General features: G+C 56.5%; 1 protein-coding gene across 1 annotated transcript; it reads left to right on the forward strand.

The window, feature by feature from the left end:
- Positions 1 to 27: 27 nt before the first annotated feature.
- On the forward strand, positions 28 to 20,255 carry OCRL (OCRL inositol polyphosphate-5-phosphatase). The gene is made up of 24 exons (XM_084269272.1): positions 28 to 76; positions 181 to 260; positions 1,212 to 1,291; positions 2,063 to 2,101; positions 2,335 to 2,445; positions 2,527 to 2,622; positions 3,011 to 3,131; positions 3,219 to 3,380; positions 3,943 to 4,044; positions 4,467 to 4,581; positions 5,723 to 5,839; positions 5,976 to 6,163; positions 8,291 to 8,402; positions 9,431 to 9,540; positions 10,494 to 10,629; positions 11,528 to 11,638; positions 11,946 to 12,111; positions 12,319 to 12,554; positions 15,174 to 15,197; positions 17,303 to 17,422; positions 17,621 to 17,705; positions 18,198 to 18,325; positions 18,610 to 18,721; positions 18,837 to 20,255. The coding sequence occupies exons 1-24, from the start codon at positions 44 to 46 to the stop codon at positions 18,959 to 18,961; spliced, it is 2,709 nt and encodes a 902-aa protein (XP_084125398.1). The 5' UTR covers positions 28 to 43; the 3' UTR covers positions 18,962 to 20,255.
- The last annotated feature ends 956 nt before the right edge of the window (positions 20,256 to 21,211 follow it).

Raw genomic sequence — 21,211 nt, forward strand, 5'->3', positions numbered from 1 at the left:
GTCGCCGGGAGACCGAGGCGCCGCCGCCGCCGCCGCCACCATCATGGAGCCGCCCGCCGCGGCCTGCGGCCTCCTCGTATCCGCCGGGAGCTGCCCGGGGGGCGGTGGGAGGGGCCGGGCAGGCGGGAGGCCGGGGGGGCAGGAGGGCAGGCCGCGGCCGTTTCCTTAGCTGCGGCGCAGAGCGTTGCCGGCACGGAGGTGCGGGCGGGGCGGCGGGAGCCGTGCGTGCTCAGCCTGGGCCGGCGGAGCGGCAGCTACGGGTGAGCGCTGGGCCGCGCCGGGGGCCGGGGGCTGGGGGCGGCGGGGGGGCCGGGGCAGCTCCGTAGTGGGGCGCCGGGGCCCGGTGCGGCTCCGGTTGTCCTGCCGGCCGCGTGTGCCGGTGAGTCGGGGCCGGTGCGGGGGCGCGGGGGTGCGGGAGTCGTGTCCTGCCGCGGCTCCCGGCGCCCGGGTCGCCGAGCCCGTTCTGAGCCCGTTCCGAGCCGGTACCGAGCCCGTTCCGAGCTGGTGCCGAGCCCGTTCTGAGCCGGTGCCGAGCCCGTTCCGAGCCCGTTCCGAGCCGGTGCCGAGCCCGTGCCGAGCCGGTGCCGAGCCCGTTCCAAGCCGGTACCGAGCCGGTGCCGAGCCCGTTCCGAGCCGGTGCCAAGCCCGTTCTGAGCCCGTTCCGAGCCGGTACCGAGCCCGTTCCAAGCTGGTGCCGAGCCCGTTCCGAGCCGGTACCGAGCCCGTTCCAAGCCGGTGCCGAGCCCGTTCCGAGCCAGTGCCGTTCCAAGCCGGTGCCGAGCCCGTTCTGAGCCGGTACCGAGCCCGTTCTGAGCCGGTTCTGAGCCTGTGCCGAGCCGGCCGCAGCCGTCTCAGGAGCCTTAAAATCCGTCGAGGTGCCGAGACCCGAGAGCGGCGGGACAGCCCCGTCCCCCCCGGCGTTCTCCCTGCCCCTCGGCAGCGTGTCTGGGGAGGGGAATCCTTGGCTTCATTGGGCCGCCCAACACCGAACCTGCCCAGAGCAGCGCAGGGTGCCCGGTGCCTTCTGCCCGGCCACATGCAGCATGTCCTGCGTGGCTCCCAGCCCCTGAGCTCTTTCTCCTCTCCCGTGGCAGTAGAAACCCAACGTTGCCCTTCTGTGTAAATACAGCTCTTGGGGCTGCGTTAGCGGTTGTTTGTTTATGAGGAGGAAGTTGTTCCTGCGGTTTTACAAGCCTGTTTTCTGTCTGCAGGATACTTATCCGTTCACAGGAGCAAGAAAACTCTGACCCAGATTACATTCCCATCAACAGCCGCTTTAAATGTGTACAAGGTATGGGCTGTCATGGGCAGGGAGCCCTGAGTGTCATAGCATCCCTGGGCCTGCCTGCTGAGTCCCTGGGGAGGCTGAATGCTTCTGGCTGAGAGAATCCTGCTTCTCCCTCATCCATGGTTTTCTCCTATCAGTGTACAGCTGCCAGGAGCTTGGCTGGTTCAGCTGAGTGGTGGGCTTGGCGTTGCACAGAGCCAGTGTGTTCAGCACTCATCTGTGCTGGCTCATGTTTGATGTCTGCTCGTGTGTGTCTGTCTGTCCTCCCCATAACAGCAAGAGTTGGGAGCTTTACACTGATTTCTGCACGTTTAGGCCAAAACTTCTGTAAGGTCTGGCCAGCCGTGGAGTGGGAAGGAGCTTTAAGCCTGGTCTTGAAAGAACTTAAACACCAGTGTGCCTGTCCCTGGGGCAAATGCTCCTTCAGAGATAAAAGTGCCTTTTCTGGGAGTAGCTTATACCCTCTGTGTAATTCAGCCTGGCTCTGCCTGCTGTGTAGGCAAGGCCTGAAGGTCAGTCTTTGGCCTTGCCCAAAGGAGCTACACCCATGTGGGACAAACCATCCTGGTGTGCGACCACTCTGAGTATCAGGAGTGTCCCCTGTGACACTGTGATGGTGGGAAATGGCTGTCCAGATAGAGCAGATGTAAGTTAAAGTGTTTTGTCCCTCTGTTGGGAGTCCTCTGTGGCTAGTAGCAGGCAGCATGCTTTTCTGAGAACTTACTGCAGCATTCATTGTGTGAACTCTCTTGATCTTGTTTTTCTCTTTTCCAGAGGCAGAAGAAACTCTACTGATTGATATAGCTACAAACAGTAAGTGTTCCTAAAACTGGGAGAATGGGACTGATGGTACCCCAAGGGAGACAGGGAGTGGGGAGGGACATCAGGAGCACAGGGAAACCAGCTCACCTGCAAATTTCCCTCAGAAAAAAATAGCTGGAGGCTGGTTTCCATCAGTGAGCTCACAGGATACATAGAAAGCTGGCTCAGTCTCAGGGCACAGTGCCTGTGTCTGTGCCTGACTCTGAGTGTGCTTCTGCCTGCAGCAGGCTGTAAGGTTCGTATACAAGGTGACGAGACAGCCGAGCGGCTCTTTGAAATCCCCGACGAGGAGCGCTGCTTGGGCTTCCTCTCAGAAGTGCAGAGCATCCAGGAAGGTGAGCAGAGCTGGAGCTGTGCCTATGAAACCCCCTGACTCCCAGCAGATCCTGAGAGGGCTGATGTCTTTTTGTCCCCAGCCCAGCTGAAAGCGTCCCTTCCCGAGCCGAAGGACTCGGCGTGCTGGCATCAGGTGGAGAAGAACCCCTCGGGTCTCACACAGGCCTCTTCTTCAGGTATCAAACCATCACTTTTACGTGCTCTGGAGAGTGATGGGGTGCTTGGGTGGGGAGCTTTGCCTGAACAGGCACTCAGCAGCCTGGCCTCTGTCCCTTCCTCCCTTCACTGTACCTTGCACAAAGTAAAACATCTCTGTCCTGGATTGTGTTGTCCTGGGCCATTCATCCCTCCTTGAGTGCTGTCTTCTGCTCAGTGCCTTGTGTATGTTAAGCTCCTTCTTGCCTCAACTTCTGGTTAGTAGCCCTTTCATTCCCTGAGTTGTCAGAGTTCATATATTGCTTTTTCCTTTTCTGTGAAGTTAGAGCTCTTTCCTTCTTGATCTGAGTTGGTTTAAATTGTTTCTCAGGGCATCGTGCTTGGTTGTTGGGTTTTTCTTTGCTATAGGAACTCTAGGGTTTGAGGATGACTTCAACGCTCTGAGCCTTGAAGAGAAAAGAAGCTCACAGAACCACCAAACAGGATCTCACCGAGAGCCCCCACCTCCTCCTGTGCCTCCAAACAAACAGTAAGTAACATAGGGAACCTGTTCCTTTTTCTCCTTCTCTTCCTGAACATCAGAAACAGTTTGAATTTTGCTCTTACTCCTTCCCAGATGTCACCGAGAGAGAGAAGGTACGTCAAGAGACCAGCCAAAAGTGACCAACACCATGCGCAAAATGTTTCTGCCCAGCACCCAGTCGGGACAAAGGGAAGGGCTCATCAAGCACTTGCTGGCCAAGAGAGAGAAGTCCTATGTCAACCTGCACAACTTCAGGTTAGAGCTGTCACTGAGGCACGGCGTGTGCAGAGACACAGAACTGTTTGATCCTTGGAACCCCCAGCAGCTGGTCTGGAGGAGGATGAAGGCGGCCGTCCTGCCACGCTCTGTGTTGCCCCACACAACGTGACATTAAGAGAGCGAGATGTTTCTCACCCTGGTGAAATCATAGAATCATAGGGGTTGGAAGGGACCTCGAGACATCATTGGGTCCAACCCCCCTGCCAAAGCAGCTCCCCAGCTCATATTGCACAGATCGGTGTCCAGATGGGTCTTGAATATCTCCAGAGATGGAGACTCCACACCCCCTGGGCAGCCTGTCCCAGGGCTCTGTCACCCTCCATAGAATCATAGAAATGCCTTTCGTTCTGTAGCATCCTGCAGCATCCTGGTGCTGCTGAACGAGCTGAGCCTAGCAGCGTTTCCAGCTACCGTGCCACACTGGCACAGCCCTCTGCCCAGTCTGCTCCCAGCCCGACTGCTGCTGTGTGTGCTGAGGGAGCAGGCTCATGCGGTTCTTACTGGGGTTTCTGGGGGTTCATCTGCTTTTGTGTTGTAGATTTTTTGTGGGAACGTGGAATGTGAATGGGCAGTCCCCAGACAGCAGCTTGGAGCCCTGGCTGGTGTGTGACGCGGAGCCTCCAGACTTCTACTGCATCGGGTGCGTGGCAGTGACCTCCTATTCCCTTACAGTGCTGGGTTCTTGTTGCTCTTTCCTGGGTACTAGTGGGCTGTATTAATTTGAGGTTCCTGTCCTGTTCTTGGGGGTCCCACAGAGCTGAGCTGTGGCCCAGAAGCATGGTCTGAGGGGAAAGAGCTGTTTGGATGAGGCAGAGTATCGGGTTAAACAGGGCTGGCATGACATTGCAAAACAGATTTCCCTTGAGGCATCCCTGGAGCTCCCTATTGCAGCAGGGCACCCTGGGGAAACTCTGCTCCTTTATTTAGTAATGGGGAGAAAGGATCTTCTCTTCCAAGTGGGGCTGTTGCTACAGGATTCGGGTTGGACCTTCCTGTCACATGGGGAGGGGGGGGGTGTGCAGGGGGGGTGGGATGGGTGCTGAGCTGGTTTGGCTTTTTCAGGTTCCAGGAGCTGGATCTCAGCACAGAGGCTTTTTTCTACTTTGATTCTGTGAAGGAGCAGGAATGGCTGGCTGCTGTGGAGAAGTCCCTGCATCCCCAGGCTAAGTATAAAAAAGTGAGTTCTGTTCAGTCTTTTCTCATAGACTTGGTGTGGTTGGAAGGAAAACAGGAATGGGCTTCCCCTTCCCCCACCCAACCCACTGAGCCGTGATTGGAGCTCCAAGGATGTGTCCTTGGTGTGTGCATACCTGTGTGTGTGTGTCAGGTAAGCCAGGTCATGTGGAGAGTCTACTGCCCATGCTGGGGGGAGCATCATACCTTGAAGTAGAAGTGTGTAAAGATGAGGATTGAAATATCTTGAGGTAGGTGCCAAGGACGTACTCTGCTCAGTGGGGTGGTAGCAGCTTCCAGTTATCTGTGTTACCCATTCATCCTTGTGCTGTATTAGTGTCTCTTAAGCAGGGAAATGAAATGAGCAGCTTTTCCTTGGAGGAATGGGGTGAAATCTTCCAGAGGTGGCTGCCTTGGGACAGAGCTGCTTCAGTTGTGGCAGTGGGACTCTGTCCAGGCTGGCTTAGAGCAAGCTGTTGGTTTTGTCTGGGCTGTAGCAAATCTTCCTGCTGTAGGTACCAGCCCAAATATGTTAACTGCTTTCCCCTCCTCAGCCCATGGGTTCACCCTCACACCCCTTTCCTGCGTGCTTTGAGTTGAGCTCAGTGGTGTGTGTTACAGGAGGAGAACAGAGGGAACTGGGGCCATGACCTGAGCTGTGGAGGGGCTCCTGTTTCTGTCCCTTTGCTTGAGTTCCAGGTGAACTCCTCCCACGCAGGTGAAAGGGAGAGACAAGGATATGGGTGCAGGCAGGGGAAGTGACTGAAACTGTAGGTGAGACTTGTGGTTGTGTGCAAATTCCACTCCTGCAGAGTGGACTGAGTACTGAATACTCTGGTTTCAGCTTCTTCTATGTAGATGTAATCCCCAAGCCCCTTGATGGTTTTATACCTCTGCAGTGAGCCTGTAGACTGTGCTCAAGGAGATGAGGCTTTGTCTCTCTCTTTCAAAGTGGTGAAAGAGAGAGTGCTGGGTATCCTCCTCCCCTTGGTTTGCTGATGAGGGTGCATCTTGGTGTAAAGGCTTGAGTACAAAATGTGATGAGGAACAGGGCGAGCCAGGGCAGCAGAACGTCAGGTGAAGCGTGCAAATCAGAAGGGCTTTTCCACAGCCCTTCTGGGAACTCTGTTGTGTTTGTGTTGCAGGTGCAAATGGTCCGTCTGGTTGGGATGATGTTGCTCATATTTGCTAAAAAGGATCAGCTGAGCAATATCAGAGAGATCATGACAGAGTCTGTGGGCACGGGGATCGTAGGAAAGATGGTGAGTCACCGAGGCCAGTTTGTCACTGCTGTGTGTCGGTGCAAGAAGTGGCACCGTCTGGCCTTGTCCACCTGCCTGTGCCATCCCCATCCCCTCTGGCCTTCTCTTAACCACCACTGATGCCTGCTCTCCCCAGGGCAACAAGGGTGGTGTGGCAGTGAGGTTCGTGTTCCACAACACATCCTTCTGCATTGTCAACTCCCACCTGGCCGCTCACGTGGAGGACTTTGAGCGGCGCAATCAGGACTACAAGGATATCTGTGCCCGGATGAGTTTCGTACCCCCTGACGACAGCCTACCTCAGCTCAACATCATGAAACACGAGTGAGTTTGGTTTGCTCTTTGTCTCTCTCCACATCAAATCACAATCACAGCAGCAGGAGGTGGTGGAGAACGCTGAGGCCTCTGGCGCGCTCCAGCCTGTGGTCAAACTACGTGGCTGCCTTCTCGCCGTGGAGACTTGTGCAACCTGTCTGTGTGACACATCCAGCTCTGGAGATGTTCCAGACCCATCTGGACACCTGTCTGTGCAATGGAATCATAGAATCATAGACTGGTCTGGGTTGGAAGGGACCCCAAGGGCCATAGAGCTCCAACCCCCCTGCCACAGGCAGGGCCACCAACCTCCAGGCCTGGAGCTACACAAGGTTGCCCAGGGCCCCATCCAACCTGGCCTTGAACACCCCCAGGGATGGGGCACCCACCCCCTCTCTGGGCAGCCTGTTCCAGCCCCTCGCCACTCTCTCTGGAAAGAACTTCCCCCTAATACCTAATTTAAACCTTCCTTCCTTTAGCTTTAATCCATCCCCCTTGTCCTGCCATTATCTACCCTTTTTAAAAAGCTGATTCCCCTCCTGTTCCTCTGCTCCCTTCAGGGATTGGAAGGCTGCGATCAGGTCCCCCCACAGCCTTCTCCAGGCAAAACAAGCCCAGCTCCCTCAGTCTCTCTTCATAGGGGAGCTGCTCCAGAGCTAGGGACCCTGCTTTGGCAGGGGATTGGACCCGATGATCTCTCAAGGTCCCTTCCAACCCCTATGACTCTGTGATTTCGGCAGCAGCCTTCCTGAGGCTGTGGCTGAGCCTTGCAGAAACCAAGGGTTTCTTTCTGCTGGGAGCAGGAGTAGGGGAAGGAAAACGGCAGCAGGATGCTCAGAGGCTTTGCTGCTTGGGCTTTTCTTGAGTAACAAGAAGCCATGATTGCCCTTTCAGTTTCTTTTTAAATGTGTTGGGTGATAATGCACGCAACACTTCATGGCTGGGTTTTGAGTTACTGTCTTGGAGGAGGTGACAGTGGTGCTGAATTCTCCAAATCCAATGGAAAAGTGTGTACAACAGAGCATATAAATTAGGTTTTCTTAAACCTGACACAAATTCTTAATTCTGTAGTTAATATTTAAACCATTTAAGAACTGAAAATGAAATGTAGAGTGTATTAGTGCAGAAAGAACTTCAAATGGTAAATTCTCCTTCATAATCCACTGGTGGGAATTGTGAGGTTTGGCTGCAACCAGGAGGAGCTTGGGTACTAGCAACCTGCTTAGGTTTTAATCTTCACACGAAACCTTCCTGGAGTGAAGAGTGAGTGCAGCAGGTGTTTGCTTAGGTGCTGGTGAGGAGAAGGCTGACAGCCTGTTTGAACACCTGGCAGGAGCGAGTGCTGGTGAGGTGTGGTGGCAGGACAGGACACTAATGTCCCCGAGGGTGTGAGCAGGAACCCAGCTCTGCCAGTTCTGCACCAGTCAGTCTCTGCTGGGTGGAAGAGGCAGCAGTGGCCTGATGGGTTTGAGAGAGGAGGTGGAGGAGGAACTGGTAGAACCATGGTATTGCAGGAGGTGTGAGCGTGTCAGTAGGCATGTGCCAGCCTGCCTGCCTAACTGGTTGATGAGCAGGCTGGGCTTGACCAGCTGGGTCAGTGCCCTCTCCAGTGCACAAGAGGAGCCTGTATACTGGATGGGTTTTGTGTGGCTTGGGAAGTTGGGAAGCTTGGTGAGACACTAGTTTCACCTCATTGGAGAGGTGCTGGTGTTCTCGGCCGTATTCCAGGCTGAGGCAGACTCACCTACATCTTTGCCCACGTGGGATTCCGAAGGAGATGGATGTAGTACTGTCATATCTGCTGCCACAAGGAATTCCTGCTGTCAGACTTGACCTCCTGTCTTCCCCATGTCTCGCCCTTCATCACCACAACCAACCATCTCTTCTCCTACGCTCCTTCCTCCCTGTGTGGCCTGCAGTGCCACTGGCTCATCTTACAGAACCACAGAATGTGTGGGGTGGGAAGGGACCTCTAAAGACCACCTAGTCCAACCCCCTGCAGTGAGCAGGGACATCTTCACTAGATCAGGTCGCTCAGAGCCCCATCAAGCCTGATCTTGAATGTCTCCAGAGATATCTCCACCACCTCTTTGGGCAGCTCATTCCATTCTTTCCCATGTTTGTCTTCACCTGCAGTGTTGTCATCTGGCTGGGAGACCTGAACTACCGGCTCTGTCTCCTCGATGCCAACGAAGTGAAAAACCTGATCAGTAAGAACGAGCTTCAGAAGCTGCTGACGTACGACCAGGTCAGTGGCTGAGCTTGTGTCTGTGCTGTACTGGGAGGTCACCTTGGTTTAGGATGTGCCTGTGCTTGGGAGGGGCGGGCAGGTGCTGCGTCAGGCGCCTGTAGGTACAGACACTAGACCCTAGAGAGAGCTCTGGGTGTCCTGGAGACAGCACCCCTGAAACAAAGGTAGGTTGTACATTGTTCTGGGGTTAACCAGGAGCAATGACCAGAGATGTGTCTCTGCAGCTTGTTGGAGTTTTTTCTTAGGTACAAACTAGGAGCTGGGATGGGGAGATTTGTCACAGCAGCAGAAGCTGCTGTAATGGGTGTTGATCTGGAAGCAGTGTTGATTTGGAGGGCAGTGCTCTCTGCTCAGCCTCTTTGACCCAAACCCTGCCCTGTAGCCTTCCCTGCTCAGCATTCCTTGCAGCATGTTGCAAACTGAGGCAGCACCCAGCGGTGCTTCAGGGTGCAGGGTTGTACCTGTGGAACAGGAGCAGAAATAGCCTAATACCCTCTCTGACACCCAATTTAACAGCAAATCTGATTGAGCCTGGTCTGTGGCTCCCTTCTGCTGCACTGCACAGCTTCATGCAGATAACAGCAGTGGCATAGGTTTTTTGGGAGGGAAACTTCTTGAAACAGTCAATGAGAGCAAGAAAGAGGGGTCAGTTGTCAGCAAGTGTGCTCCTGGAGGCTTTTCCTACAGCGCTCAGCAGTGAAACATTAATGATGCCAATGCTTAAGCCTGACAGCTAATGAAGGGCAATTAGCACAAGTGGAGTATCAAATGTCTCCCCTCACCATTGCTTTTTGCTGCCTGCTGGCCTGGTAAGCAGCACTGTGCCAGTTTGTGCTTGGTCTGCACAGCACACATGGCACTGGCTCCTCAGATGTTTACCTCTCTGAAAGGCACTCTGGGGGCTGCCTGGTGATCCCAGGGCTGTGGGTACTCTGCAGATAGAGCTGCATGCTGACACTCTGCTGGGTGGTGGAGGGTGTTTGGGGGCTTTGGGGGTTTTGAAAAGTGTTCTTTTTCTGCTCTAGCTGAATATCCAGCGCACTCATAAGCAAGCATTTGCAGATTTCATCGAGGGAGAGATTAAATTCATCCCCACATACAAATATGACTCCAAAACAGATCGCTGGGACTCCAGGTAAATCAGCTGCTGACAGACATGTTTACCTCTGCCATAAAACCTGTTTTCTCACAAAACTTGATTTCCTGCTTCCTAGAGCTGGAAATACCTGTCAGTGTTATGGTGCTGGCTGGAGGGCACAGGCAAGGCTGTACTCCCTCACTTCCCCTCTGTGCTGAAATAACCAGCCCCTGTGCACACTGAGTGGCATGATTGCAGCCAACGCCACTAGATGAAGGTGGATAACGCCTGAACGTGCAGGAGGCCCTGTGCTGGAGGGGGTTTTGCTGCTACCAGGGATGAACAAAGGGTATAAAAGGAACTGAAGAGATAAGGAAGCGCTCTGAGTCACCCTGTCCCCTGACACCCGCAGGGGTGGCTGTGCTGCGGTAGCAGCAGTGGTTCCTGCCTCCCACATTCATCTCTGTATCTGCTGCAGAAGCTTGCTGGACGTGGAGAGGCTCCCAAGGGGGAGTTTCAAACCATATAGCAATTGGATTTTACTCTCTCTGTGTTTATGAATCAGCATGGTAGTTAGTCTGGAGAAGAATAGCCCAGGATTCAGACTTCATAACATAATAGTGATGTCTGAGTAGACTTTCCATAGTGGAAACAATAAGTGATGGATCAGATTGTAGCCGGCAGAAAGACCTGGCAGCAAAAGAAACTGTTGCAGCCTGGATCACAGCACACATGGCTTCAGGCTGTGGAAACAGTCCTGTTTGTGGTTATTTTGTTTCCTGATGCTGGAAAGGACAGGAATTTCAGCTACTGTGTAGGGAAAGGGGAAAAGAGTCTAAGAAATGACATGGTTTTCAAATTGAGGGAAGTGCTACGAGTTCGTCCCATCGCTGCTGATGCAGCTTATGCTGTGGTGGGGGGAGGAGGGAGCTGCCTGGCTGGGAGGAAGAATGGCTTGGATGCTTTATGAGGATTGTTGGATTCCCCTGGTAACCTGTTGCTGTTTGTAGTGGGAAGTGCCGTGTGCCGGCGTGGTGTGACCGGATCCTCTGGAGAGGAGGCAACATCCATCAGCTCCGGTACTGCAGCCACATGGACCTGAAGACCAGTGACCACAAGCCAGTCAGCTCGCTCTTCTGCATCGGGGTAACTTCTCTCAATTAAAAAGCCATAGAAATAATTAGGATATCTTTATATATGCAATTAATACCTAGAATGCTCGGGCAGGATCACATTCCTCAGGAGGTGGGTCTGCAGTCCAGACACTGCTGCTGCAAGAGGACAGAGTAAATAGAAACCTGAGGGGGGGGTGTGCCATGCAGGTGTGCTGCTGCTTGGCAGCCAGGCCAGGCTCTGCTCCACACCAGCTGAGGTCCTGCACATGATGCTGCTGGGTACCAGGAACTGGGGAGGTCACTGGAGTTCACCTAGGCAGGTGTGGTCATGTAGGAAATAGAACAGCATTCTGCTGTAACGATGCTGCTTGGCTTTTGGGGTATAACCTGTGAAATCTAGTACTAGAATGGCTGAGCTGCTGTTTTATCTCCTCTAGCAGGAGACACAGCCAGAAACCTGTGAGTAGTTCTGCCTGTAATCGCAGTGTTGCCTCTGATGTGTTAAGAGAGCATGTCACTGGTTCACATCTGAATTTCTTTGGTGTGAGCAGCTGGCAGCAGATTTGGGTTCCAAACTTACTGAAGAGAGACAGTCCCTGTGTATTCTCTTGCCACCTAGGTAGCTCATGTCTCCTTCAAGGAGAGCCTTTCTCCTCCTCCTCAGGAGATTCGTAACTGATGCAGTGGGATGCCAATGCAGTAATCTCCCAGTAACGTGATCAGACAGACCCTGTAGTAGCATCTGTCAGGGTAAAAGAGGCCTCAAGTTGGCGTGCAGCTTGGTAGTGCACCCGTGCGTGCCAAATCTCTCAGCCCACTGCACATAGCAAGTGCTGAGAGCAACACTTCACTTCTGAGTTCACTCGTGATGAGAAGCGTCCCTGGGAAGCTGGTGAGAAGCTTTGCTGATCTCCCCTCATCTCCCACAGGTGAAGGTTGTGGATGAGCAGAAGTATCGGAAGCTGTTTGAGGACATTGTCCGTTTAATGGACAGAATGGAGAACGACTTCCTTCCTTCCCTGGAGCTCAGCAGGAGAGAAGTGAGGATGAAACCTGAATCCCTGCCCGCTCCCCAAACACAGCAGCCTTCAAAGTGCTAGAACTACTTTTAAAGACTTTGATTCAGTAACTGGGATTATGGGAAACTGAACTTTACCCAGTATCTTGGGATCAGAAATTGGATTAGAAGGGACATGTAGTTTTGGCTTCTTGGCAGGTGTTCTGCTAGGAGTTCTGCATTGAGTGGGCACTTCTCCACCATGGGTTGCCACTGCAGTGTCTGGGTGCCTAGCTGTGTGTCCCAGTCTGGCCACTAACCTTGTTTGTGTTTTGCTCTTTGCCCTGCAGTTCGAGTTTGAGAACGTGAAGTTCCGTCAGCTGCAGAAGCAGAAGTTCCAGATCACCAATAATGGGCAGGTCACCTGTCACTTCTCCTTCATCCCAAAGCTCAACGACAGCCACTACTGCAAGCCATGGCTTCGGGCTGAGCCTTGTGAAGGGTACTTGGAGCCACGTGAGTGTCACCAGGGTTCCCACAGCGTGTGCCAGTGTGGGCTGCCACCCCTCAGTCCCTCCCATCATTCCTGTCTCTTGTCTTTCTTGCCATCACCTTTGCTTGTCTTCTCAGCTTTGTGGCTTTTGTCCCTGCCCCTGTATGTTTGTCCTTGTTGTCCCTTTTGGAGGGTGCCTGCCTGTTCCTGAGAGCTCCTGTCTGTTGCAGTTGAGAGCATGGACATCTCCCTGGACGTGTACGTCAGCAAGGACTCAGTAACCCTCCTGAACTCTGGTGAGGATAAGATTGAGGATATCCTTGTCCTTCACTTGGACCGAGGGAAGGACTATTTCCTCACCATCAGTGGGACCTACCTGCCCAGCTGCTTTGGCACCTCCCTGGAGACCTTATGCCGAATGAGACGACCGATTCGAGAAGTTCCAGTCACCAAACTCATTGACCTGGTGAGTAGCAGCGTTCTGGAGCAGCTCTCTGACAGACAGAGCATATTCCCTTCAGTTTACTCCTAAAAGCAGGAGCAGTTCCTTCAGCTGGGGTCAGCTGGGCTGGCTTGGTGCTCACTTACTTCCTCCTGAACTTGAGGTGCTCCTCTTTTATCCTTTCCCTCCACTCTGAGCAGTGGCTTTTGACAGCCAGGACTGCATCTGAGCAGGCTCTGAAGATTGATGGGTGGGACAGAGAAGTGATCCCAGCACCTTGTTTCGTGCTTGTGACTGTGCTGGCAGGCTCAGCTGGGTGGCACTGCTGTGTAGTGAGAGCTACACCCCGAACTCTGAGCTGCCTCTGCCCAGCAGGGGCTCCAGGAGCTCTTTCCTTTGGGATGCTGCTGGCATTCACGCTGTTCAGGGGAAGGAACAAGCAGAAGCTGAAGAAAGGACGTTGAGGGCGGCAAAGGGCCAGTCTCACAGCCTCTCTGGCCAGTTCCTCTTGCACTGACCACAGTGAGCAAGCTCTTCTGTGGGGCAGCTGTTCCTCTGCCTGGGCTTCACTGCAGCCTTCTGAAGCCGCTTGCCTGAGGGGCTGCGGTTGTGCCCTATTCACCTTTTCTCTTTTTGGTATCCCATGGCTGTTTCTGAGATCAGGCCCCATCTGGGGGAATCTTCAATCCTCTTGCACTGGCCCCTCCTGACCACACTCTGGTGAGGCTCAGCAGGTCCCAAGCTTTGCTCCATTTACCCATTCTTGTTTAGCCAGGAGAGCTGCTGCTTTTTTGTCCACCTGAGAACTTGACCCAGTTCTTCTAGTGTCTCTGAGGTGACACTTTTCCTCTCTCCTCACAGTTTGTAGTCTCATCCTTGTGTGCTTTTTGTATTGTCCAGTGAGCTGCTGCTTTTCCCCATCTGCAGATGTGACAGGTTCCAGTCCTGTCCTTCAGCCATCAGGAAAAAGTTCTTCCCCAGAAGGGTTGTTGGGCACAGGCTGCCCAGGGAGGGGGCTGAGTCCCCACCCCTGGGGCTGTTTAACAGACAGGTAGAGGAGGTGTTTATGGACATGGCTTAGTAGGGGCAGGTACAGCTGGACTCAAAGGTCTTCTCCAACTGTGTGATTCTGTTATCTGCTCACACTTCCTTCCCTTGAGCAGTTGCCCCATGCCTCTTGCTGCCTCTTCCAGTTCCCACTTCTGTGGTAGGTGTTATCTTTTCTCACAGTCCCAACGTGCATCTTTACCCCAGAATTTGGATTTTGTAATCACAAGATCAAGCCAAGCAGAGTCTGGGTGGGAAGGTACACTGTGTGCAGCCTCAATTCCAGCAGCTAATCCAGGCCTCACACTCCTCATACTTCTGAGGATTCGACTGAAACTCAGTCTTGTTCTACCAGAGTGTTTAACTCAGTCTGGAGCATTTCAGGCTTTTCCACCAGCTTTTTCCTGCTCAGCACTGACCCCTTGATAGGAACTCACCTGGACTCTTAGCTTCTGCCCTTATAGACACACCTGTGACTCTTCTAAGGTGCTTTAAGGCTGCTCCTGCTTCCTGTTCTGTGTGTTGAGCAGATCTGCAGCACATGGGAGGGAGGCTGGGGGTGTGTGTGGTAAGAGCTGTTTCCCTCCTGCACTTAGGTGGGGTCAGGCCTCCTCATTCACTGCATCCAGCTGCCTTCTCAGCCTGGCCAGGCTCTGTGGTGCCCTCAGCAGAGGGAGATCTGGGGAATGTCGGTCCATAGGAGAAGGGCAACCAGGCTGGGGAAAGGGCTGGAGGGCAAATCCTATGAGGAGCAGCTGAGGGAGCTGGGAGTGTTGTAACCCGTTCCCTGGGGAACCTGTGCCAGCGCCCGACCCCCCTCTCAGTACAGAACCTCTTCCTGACACCCAGCCTGAACCTCCCCTGGTGCAGCTTCACACTATTCCCTTTGGCTCTGTCCCTGATCCCCAAAGAGAGGAGAGAGATCGGCGCTGCCCCTTCGCTTCCCCTCATCAGGAAGCCACAGCCCACCAGGAGGTCTCCTCTCAGCCTTCTCCTCTCCAGGCTGGACAAACCCAGGGACTTCAGCCTCTCCTTCTAAGCCTTCCCCTCCAGACCCTTCCCCTCCAGACCCTTCCCCATCCTTGGTGCCTCCTCTGGACACTCCCCAACAGTTTTGTGTCCCCCTTGTGCTGTGGCACCCAAAACTGCCCCCAGGACTGGAGATGAGGTTGCCCCAGCACAGTGCAGAGCAGGAGAATCCCTTCCCTGGCCTGGTTGTACTGGGTGTGATGTCCCCCAGGATGGGGTTGGCCCTCCTGGCTGCCTGGGCACAGTTGCTGCCTTCATCCAAGGGGAAGTTCTTCCTGGCTGCCCCCTCTTGCCTGCCTGCAGCCTGGTTGCTGGGGTGAGCGGTGCTGCTGCCAGGCCCCTCAGAGCTGGTAGAAATCCTGACCAGGTTGTGCATCATGTGAGCAGGATTTTGGCTAATTGGCTGGCAAATCTCTCAGCGCAGGTTTAGCTTTGGCCATGTCAGCAAAATGCGGGAAGGACCCAGCATTCAGGGGGTTCTTGTAATGCTAATTAGGTTTCTGCTTAACCTGAGGGTGCCTCCTCTCTCTTAACGATACTTTCTCCTCTCTTTCCCACTGCTCTCAGGGAGAAGACAGCTTCTTAGAAAAGGTAACGCTGGCAGTTGCTGGGGCAGTCTGCTTCTCCATGGTTGTGTCTTTTCCAACCTTGTGATTCTGTGATTCTGGTGTGTGTGAGGAGTGAGAGCTGCCCCCGTTTCCTGCCGAGGGGGGAAGGGGTGCTGGGGGCAGAGGGTGTGCTGGTTCCTGCTAAGAGGCTTTTCTTGGTGCAGCTGTGGGCTGGCTGAGAGCGTGTCCCATCCCAAGTGACCCCAGCTGAGCTGTGCAAAGCTCACCAGATTTGCATGGGGGAAAAGCCCCTCACACTGTCTTCATCCCAGCAGTGATGGGTGTTTCTGGAAGAGATTGGTGACCCTTGGGTTACCTGAATTGGCCCCAGCCATGGATGTAAGATGGGTTTGCCATAGCACCCTCTCCAGACCTGGAGGGCTGAACTAGAAGACCAGAGCCTTTCACTCCTCACTGAGACTGAGTGTGGGCCTTGTGCAGGACAGGGGTGCTTCTCTGCTGGCTGCTGGCTGGCTCAGGGATCACTGCCCTACCTGGCACTCATGCTCCATGCTGGAGGCTAAGCCAGCCGGGTCTGTCCTTCAAAGAGTGAGTAGGAGACACACAGTTGTTCTGTGAGCTCAGACACCTCTGGTGACTCCTCTGAGCCAGCTCAGTGCAGCCTTCCTGGGCTGGGTGCCTTGTCCCTCTCCAGGCTGTCGGTGCAGGGACAGGGAACACAGGAGCAGGGATGGCCATACCCCCGAGGGGGGGCTGCACTCGGGGCTTGAGCCCAGTCAGGGTCCCAGACCCCTTTTCAGCGTGGGGGAAGGGGCAGCTCGGTGCTCTCCTCTGGGAACGTGCTTTGAGAGCATCCCCGCGGTGCCACGGATGCGCCTTCCCTCCCTCGCACACGGCAGGAGAGGGCGCTCCGTGCCTGGCCAGCGCTGCCTCCCGCTCCTCCTCCTCCTCTGTCCTGGGCAGCCCGAGCAGCCTCCGCTCCCGGCAGCCGGGATCTCCTGCCCTGGGGTCATGGGCTGCCTGGCCGGGCTCAGTCCTGCCTGATGCTCAGCTCCAGTGCTGCCGTGCCCTGGTGTGGGTGTTTGCAGCTCTCAAAGGGGGGCTGCAGCAGTCAGAATGGGCGCACAGCTCTTGGGGGGGGGGCCACAGCTCTCCTTTGCCCCTCAGAGGGAAGCTCTAACACACTTGCCAAACGTGCTGCTTTCACCCCCTCCCTGCCTGCATGGCCGAGCGGGGCAGGCAGCTCCCTGGGTACAGTGGGTGGTGTGTGGGGCAGAGCAAAGGCACCCTGTGCTGCATGCCTGCTGCCCGTGCCCCTGCACCACTGGCCAAGCCGAGGTGGCTCCGGGCACACCGGGGAGGCTGAACCTGGCTGCAGCAGGCTGAGTGGTTGTGTGTGCTGTGGGTGTCAATCACACTTGTCACATAAGCTGACAGCTGAAATGAAGCGCTTTGCGTTTGGCTTTGGTGTTCCTTCCTGTCTGGGGGGGGGGGATTCCTGCCTGTGCTGCTCTCAGGGGGCTTGGGGAGAGCTGTGAGCAGCTCGCTGCTCAGGGGCACGCAGGAACGGGAGCGACCTGAACTGGGAGTGGAGTTAAAGGTGGGGAGATGGAGGCTGCTGAGCAGTCGGCCTTGTCAGCACCAGTGAGTGGGAGGATGTGAGGGTGGTGTCGGGGCAGAGACCTCCCCTTCAGAAAAGGGGGGAAGAGGTTTTTGTGGGCAGAGCGCAGTGGGAGATGGGGCAGAGCCCACAGGGTGGGGAAGGGCTGGTCCTTGGCTCTGCAGCCAGGGTTTGGCTGGATGAGCAGTGGCCACGTTGGACCTGAAATGCTGATGGCACAGAAGGACTTGTCGGGGTCTGGTGGGTGGGTGTTGTGAGTTGGGCTGTGGGGGCTCCTGGGAGCTGCAGCTGAGACCGTTTTCAGCATTTGGCAGTGGCCCAGGCAGGTGGTTCTGTGGGGCAGTGGGGGGAGCTGGGACCTCCTGAGCGATGGCTCTGCGCTGTAAAAGCGAGTAAGAGCCAGGTGGGTCTGGGGTCCAGCTGCTTCCCCTCACCAGCTTGCTTTGCCAAGGCCCTTCCAGAGGGACAGCAGGTTCCCTGACACCCTTTGTGCTCTTTGCCCCCAGGAGAAATCCCTTCTGCAGATGGGCTCCCTGGACGGGGAGGAGGCAGGTGAGATGCCGCTGTCGCTGCCAAAGGAGATCTGGCTCTTGGTGGACCACTTGTTCAAGCACGCCTGCCAGCAGGTGAGGGGACCGGGCTGTGCTGGGAAGCTGCGGGGAGCTCGGTGGCCAGATCCACCACAGGCAGCTGGGGGTGGCTCCAGTTGGGTATTTGCAGGGCAGGGCTCACTCTGTGCCTGAGGTGCTGGCTGGAGGTACCAGCGTCACCTTTAGCCTGTGCCAGGAAGGTGACCGTGCGCGTCCCTGTGCTGTCTTTGGCAGGAGGACCTGTTCCAGACTCCGGGCATGCAAGAAGAGTTGGAGCAGATCATCGACTGCCTGGACACCAGCATCCCTGAGACAATCCGTATCCTTGCTGTGCCTGCTGGATCCAGCACTGCTGGGAGAGCTGCCTCTTGGGACCCCCAGCTGGCAGGGTCCTCCTGGGGGTTTGCACCCCTCTGGTCCCCTAGAGACAACCTCTCTAGCAGCAGAACAGATACGAGTTGAGGTGGCCTCAGGGCCAGAACATCTGCAAGGCCATGCCAAGCGTGAGAGCTGATGAGGGTGGGCAGTGGGGAGTGTGACTGGAGATGGGGCCAATGAGGAGAGAACTGTGGGGCTGGATCATGGGCAAATGCAGCGCAGGGTGGACAGAGCAGCTTTCCCGTGGGTGGGGGACAGCAGAGGAGGAAGAGGGTGGCTTTGGTGGTAGGGAGTGATTAAGCAGGCAGAGAACTTGCGAGGCCTCCATGGATGGAGTAGAGACAAAGCAGCTGGGGTGGAGGAGAGGCTGGGAGCAGGCTGGGGAGGAGGGCGATCTGTCTGCTCAGCATGCCCCTTCACTCCTACGGCCCAGCGGGCAGTAACCACTCTGTGGCTGAAGCCCTCCTCATCTTCCTCGAGGCTCTGCCAGAGCCGGTGATCTGCTACGAGCTGTATCAGCGGTGCCTCGACTGGTCGCACAGCAGCCGGCTGTGCCGACAGGTGCGGTGCTGCCTCTGTCTCCCTGCCCTTGCTGCAGGCTCTGGGCAGCTCTCCCCTGCTCCTGCGAGCTCTGCCTTGTCCTGTGGCTTGCTGGGTGCTGTGCCCTTCCCGTGGGCTGGCCGAGGGCTTTGGGAGCGGGCTCTGGGCAGTGCTTTGCAGGGGGCAGGATGCCCTGAGTGCTCAGGCAGTGCTTGCCAGCCTCAGAGCAGTGGAAGGGGGAAGGCTGCCAGGCCAGAGCCCAGGCTGCAGCGCTGTGAGAGCTCCTGTCTGTGCTTCCCCTGCAGGTGATTTTCCAGCTGCCTCGCAGCCACCGCAGCGTGTTCCGGTACCTGATGTCGTTCCTCCGAGAGCTGCTCAAATACTCTGAAGACAATAACATCAGTGTGGCCATGATCGGTAAGCGTTGCCCTTCCTCTGCCCTGCTTCCACTGCCCTCATGAAGCGTATCCCCTCCCTGGTGCCTTTCAAGGGCCATGTGCCTGACCGCTGCCTCCTCTGCCCACCTCTGCAGCCGCCTTGTTCTCCAGCCTCCTCCTCCGCCCTCCGCCCAACCTGATGGCCAAGCAGACGCAGCAGGACCGCCAGCGTGCCATCAACTTCCTCTACAGCTTCCTGCTTGCCGGGGATGAGGAGTGACTCCTGCCCGTGCCAAAGCTGAGGCCCATGCGCCAGCCGTGCCCTGAGGCCGGGCCTCTGACAGCGCCGGAGGGGTGAGAGGCTCTAAGTGACCCTGAGGGGCCGAGTTTACAGTCGGAAGGGACATGTCCCCTCTCCTTCCCGCTGCTGTACCCTACGCCGCAGAGGCCCTGTACACTCATTGCACTGCCATCCACTGTGGAAGCCTCCTGCTTTCTCCCCGGAGCTGGGTGGATCTGTTGATACCCAAGCACTGTGCCAGCGGCCCCCTCATCCTGTGGCAGTGTCACTGGTTCCCTGAGTCACGCTTCTTTCTTCTTTTCACCCTCCTCTCCGTGGAGCTGTTGTGGGGAAGGGCTGGAGACTGCCAGTGCTCTTGGAGTGCCAGGGCAGGGCTGGCTGAGCTCAGCCTGCTCCCTGTGTCCCAGCAGGCGCGAGACACGCATGCTGCTGTGTTCTGGCTGTACTGGTGAGACTCTATGCTCTGCCTCAGCCCCAGCTGGGGCACAGGTCACCTTCTGCCCCACAGCAGACCCCACACTGGACCGTGGCTGTCCTAGGAGCGGCCTGGCGTTTGGTCTCTCCCCTCCTGAGGCACAGGGCTCTGGCACACAGACCTCCCCCTGCACTCCCCTGCCTGCTGCCACTGTCACCCTGTGCTCCACTTTCCCATATGGGACATGGGGAATGGGTGACTTGGAGGGGGTAGGGAGCTGTACTCTGCTGTTCCAGTGCCGTCCCTGTGTAGGATGGGGAGCAGGAGGAGCTCCTGTCCTTCCTAGTCCTGCTTGCAGGGCCAAGGAGTCAGGACTGGTGCTGGGTGTCTCGGGGGTGGTGATAACATCCTCCACCCCCCACCCTACAGCCCTGCCCAGAGGCTACAGGCTGAGGAGAGAAGGTGGCAGTGGGGAAATGAGCCAGAGCCACCCCCCAGGGAGCAGCTGGGGTGTTGTGGGGGTGGTTCTAGGGGGACGGTCACAGCCCTGGTGCCAGAGTGAAGCCTGTCCCCCTAAAACACTAAGCAGAACCTGCCTGTACGGGCTGGAGGTTGCGCAGCCCCAGTGAGGAAGGCTGCAGCTGGAGCTCTGGAGAGGGGTTGACTGCAGTCCCTGAGCCCCACAGTGCCTGTGCTGAGCTCCCAGGCGTCCCTGGGGCTCCGTGATCCTCATGCACTGGCTGAGCTGCTGGGGCTCCCCTTACCTTGTGGTTCTATTTTTGCTTTTCTTGAAAATTTTTAAATTACATAATTTATTGGGAAAACTGTTGGTTCCAAATAAACCTCCGTTGTGCAGGGTGCTGGGGTGCTGTGCTGCTGGGGTGCTGTGCTGGGGGCTCACACCGCGCCCGCTCTCCCTCGCATCGCTCCGTGCTGCCAGGCTGCAGCATCCCCATGGCATGGAGCTGTGGCTCAGCTCCACTGTACTCCCTGCTCCCACGTGAGGGGCTGGAGCTTCCCTGTGGCAGAACATGGTGCAGAGGGTCCTGTTCCCCTGCTCTGTGCTGGTTTGGCTCCTGGGCAACAATGTGCAGGTCCCCGAGGCGCAGGCGGTGTGGGCACCCTGCACGCCCAGCAGCCTGACACGTGCTGCACCAGGGATGGAGCAGGGATGGGGGAGAGGGACGCCCTGGGATGCAGGTGCCAGCACGTGGGACAGGCTGTGGCAGGCCCAGGCTGTGATGCCCGTGTCCCTCCAGCAGCGATGGAGAAAGCCATCACGTCCTGCTGCAGGAAACGGCTGCCGGTGTCATCTCCATCTGCTTCCTGCCGGCTCCTTGAGAGCAGGGCTCTGCCTGGGCAGCTGCTCCCAGCCCCAGCACGGAGGGGACCGGCGCAAGGTGCCGGCATTGTTCCCTCACCACCGCATTCCACACGCTGCCGGCGGAAATGCCGGAGCGAGCGCGAAGCCTCACTGCTCCCCAGGGATGGGCCCAAGGCTGGGCCTGCCCATCATCCACACCCAGCTGGTGGCACGGGGAGGCCTGGGGGACCCTCGGAGGCTGGTGATGTGCTGCCCTATGTGGAGGTGGGGGGCTCAAGCCTGTGAGCCCCCCTGGGCAGCGGGGGACCAATGGCCACCAGCACTGACGTGGTTGGTGGTGGCCCAGCAGCGTGTGCCCGCTGCCGGTGCTTGGGCTCAGCCTGGGATGTCAGCACGGCCTCTGTCCTGCATCCACCTGGTATCCAGTGCTGCCCAGTTGGGGTGCTGAGCCCTGCCCGTGCCCCCACGTGCAGCCAGGTGTCCCCATGCT

The sequence above is a fragment of the Gallinula chloropus genome (genome assembly GCF_964237585.1).
Source record: "Gallinula chloropus genome assembly, chromosome: 11".
Classification (NCBI taxonomy): Eukaryota; Metazoa; Chordata; class Aves; order Gruiformes; family Rallidae; genus Gallinula; species Gallinula chloropus.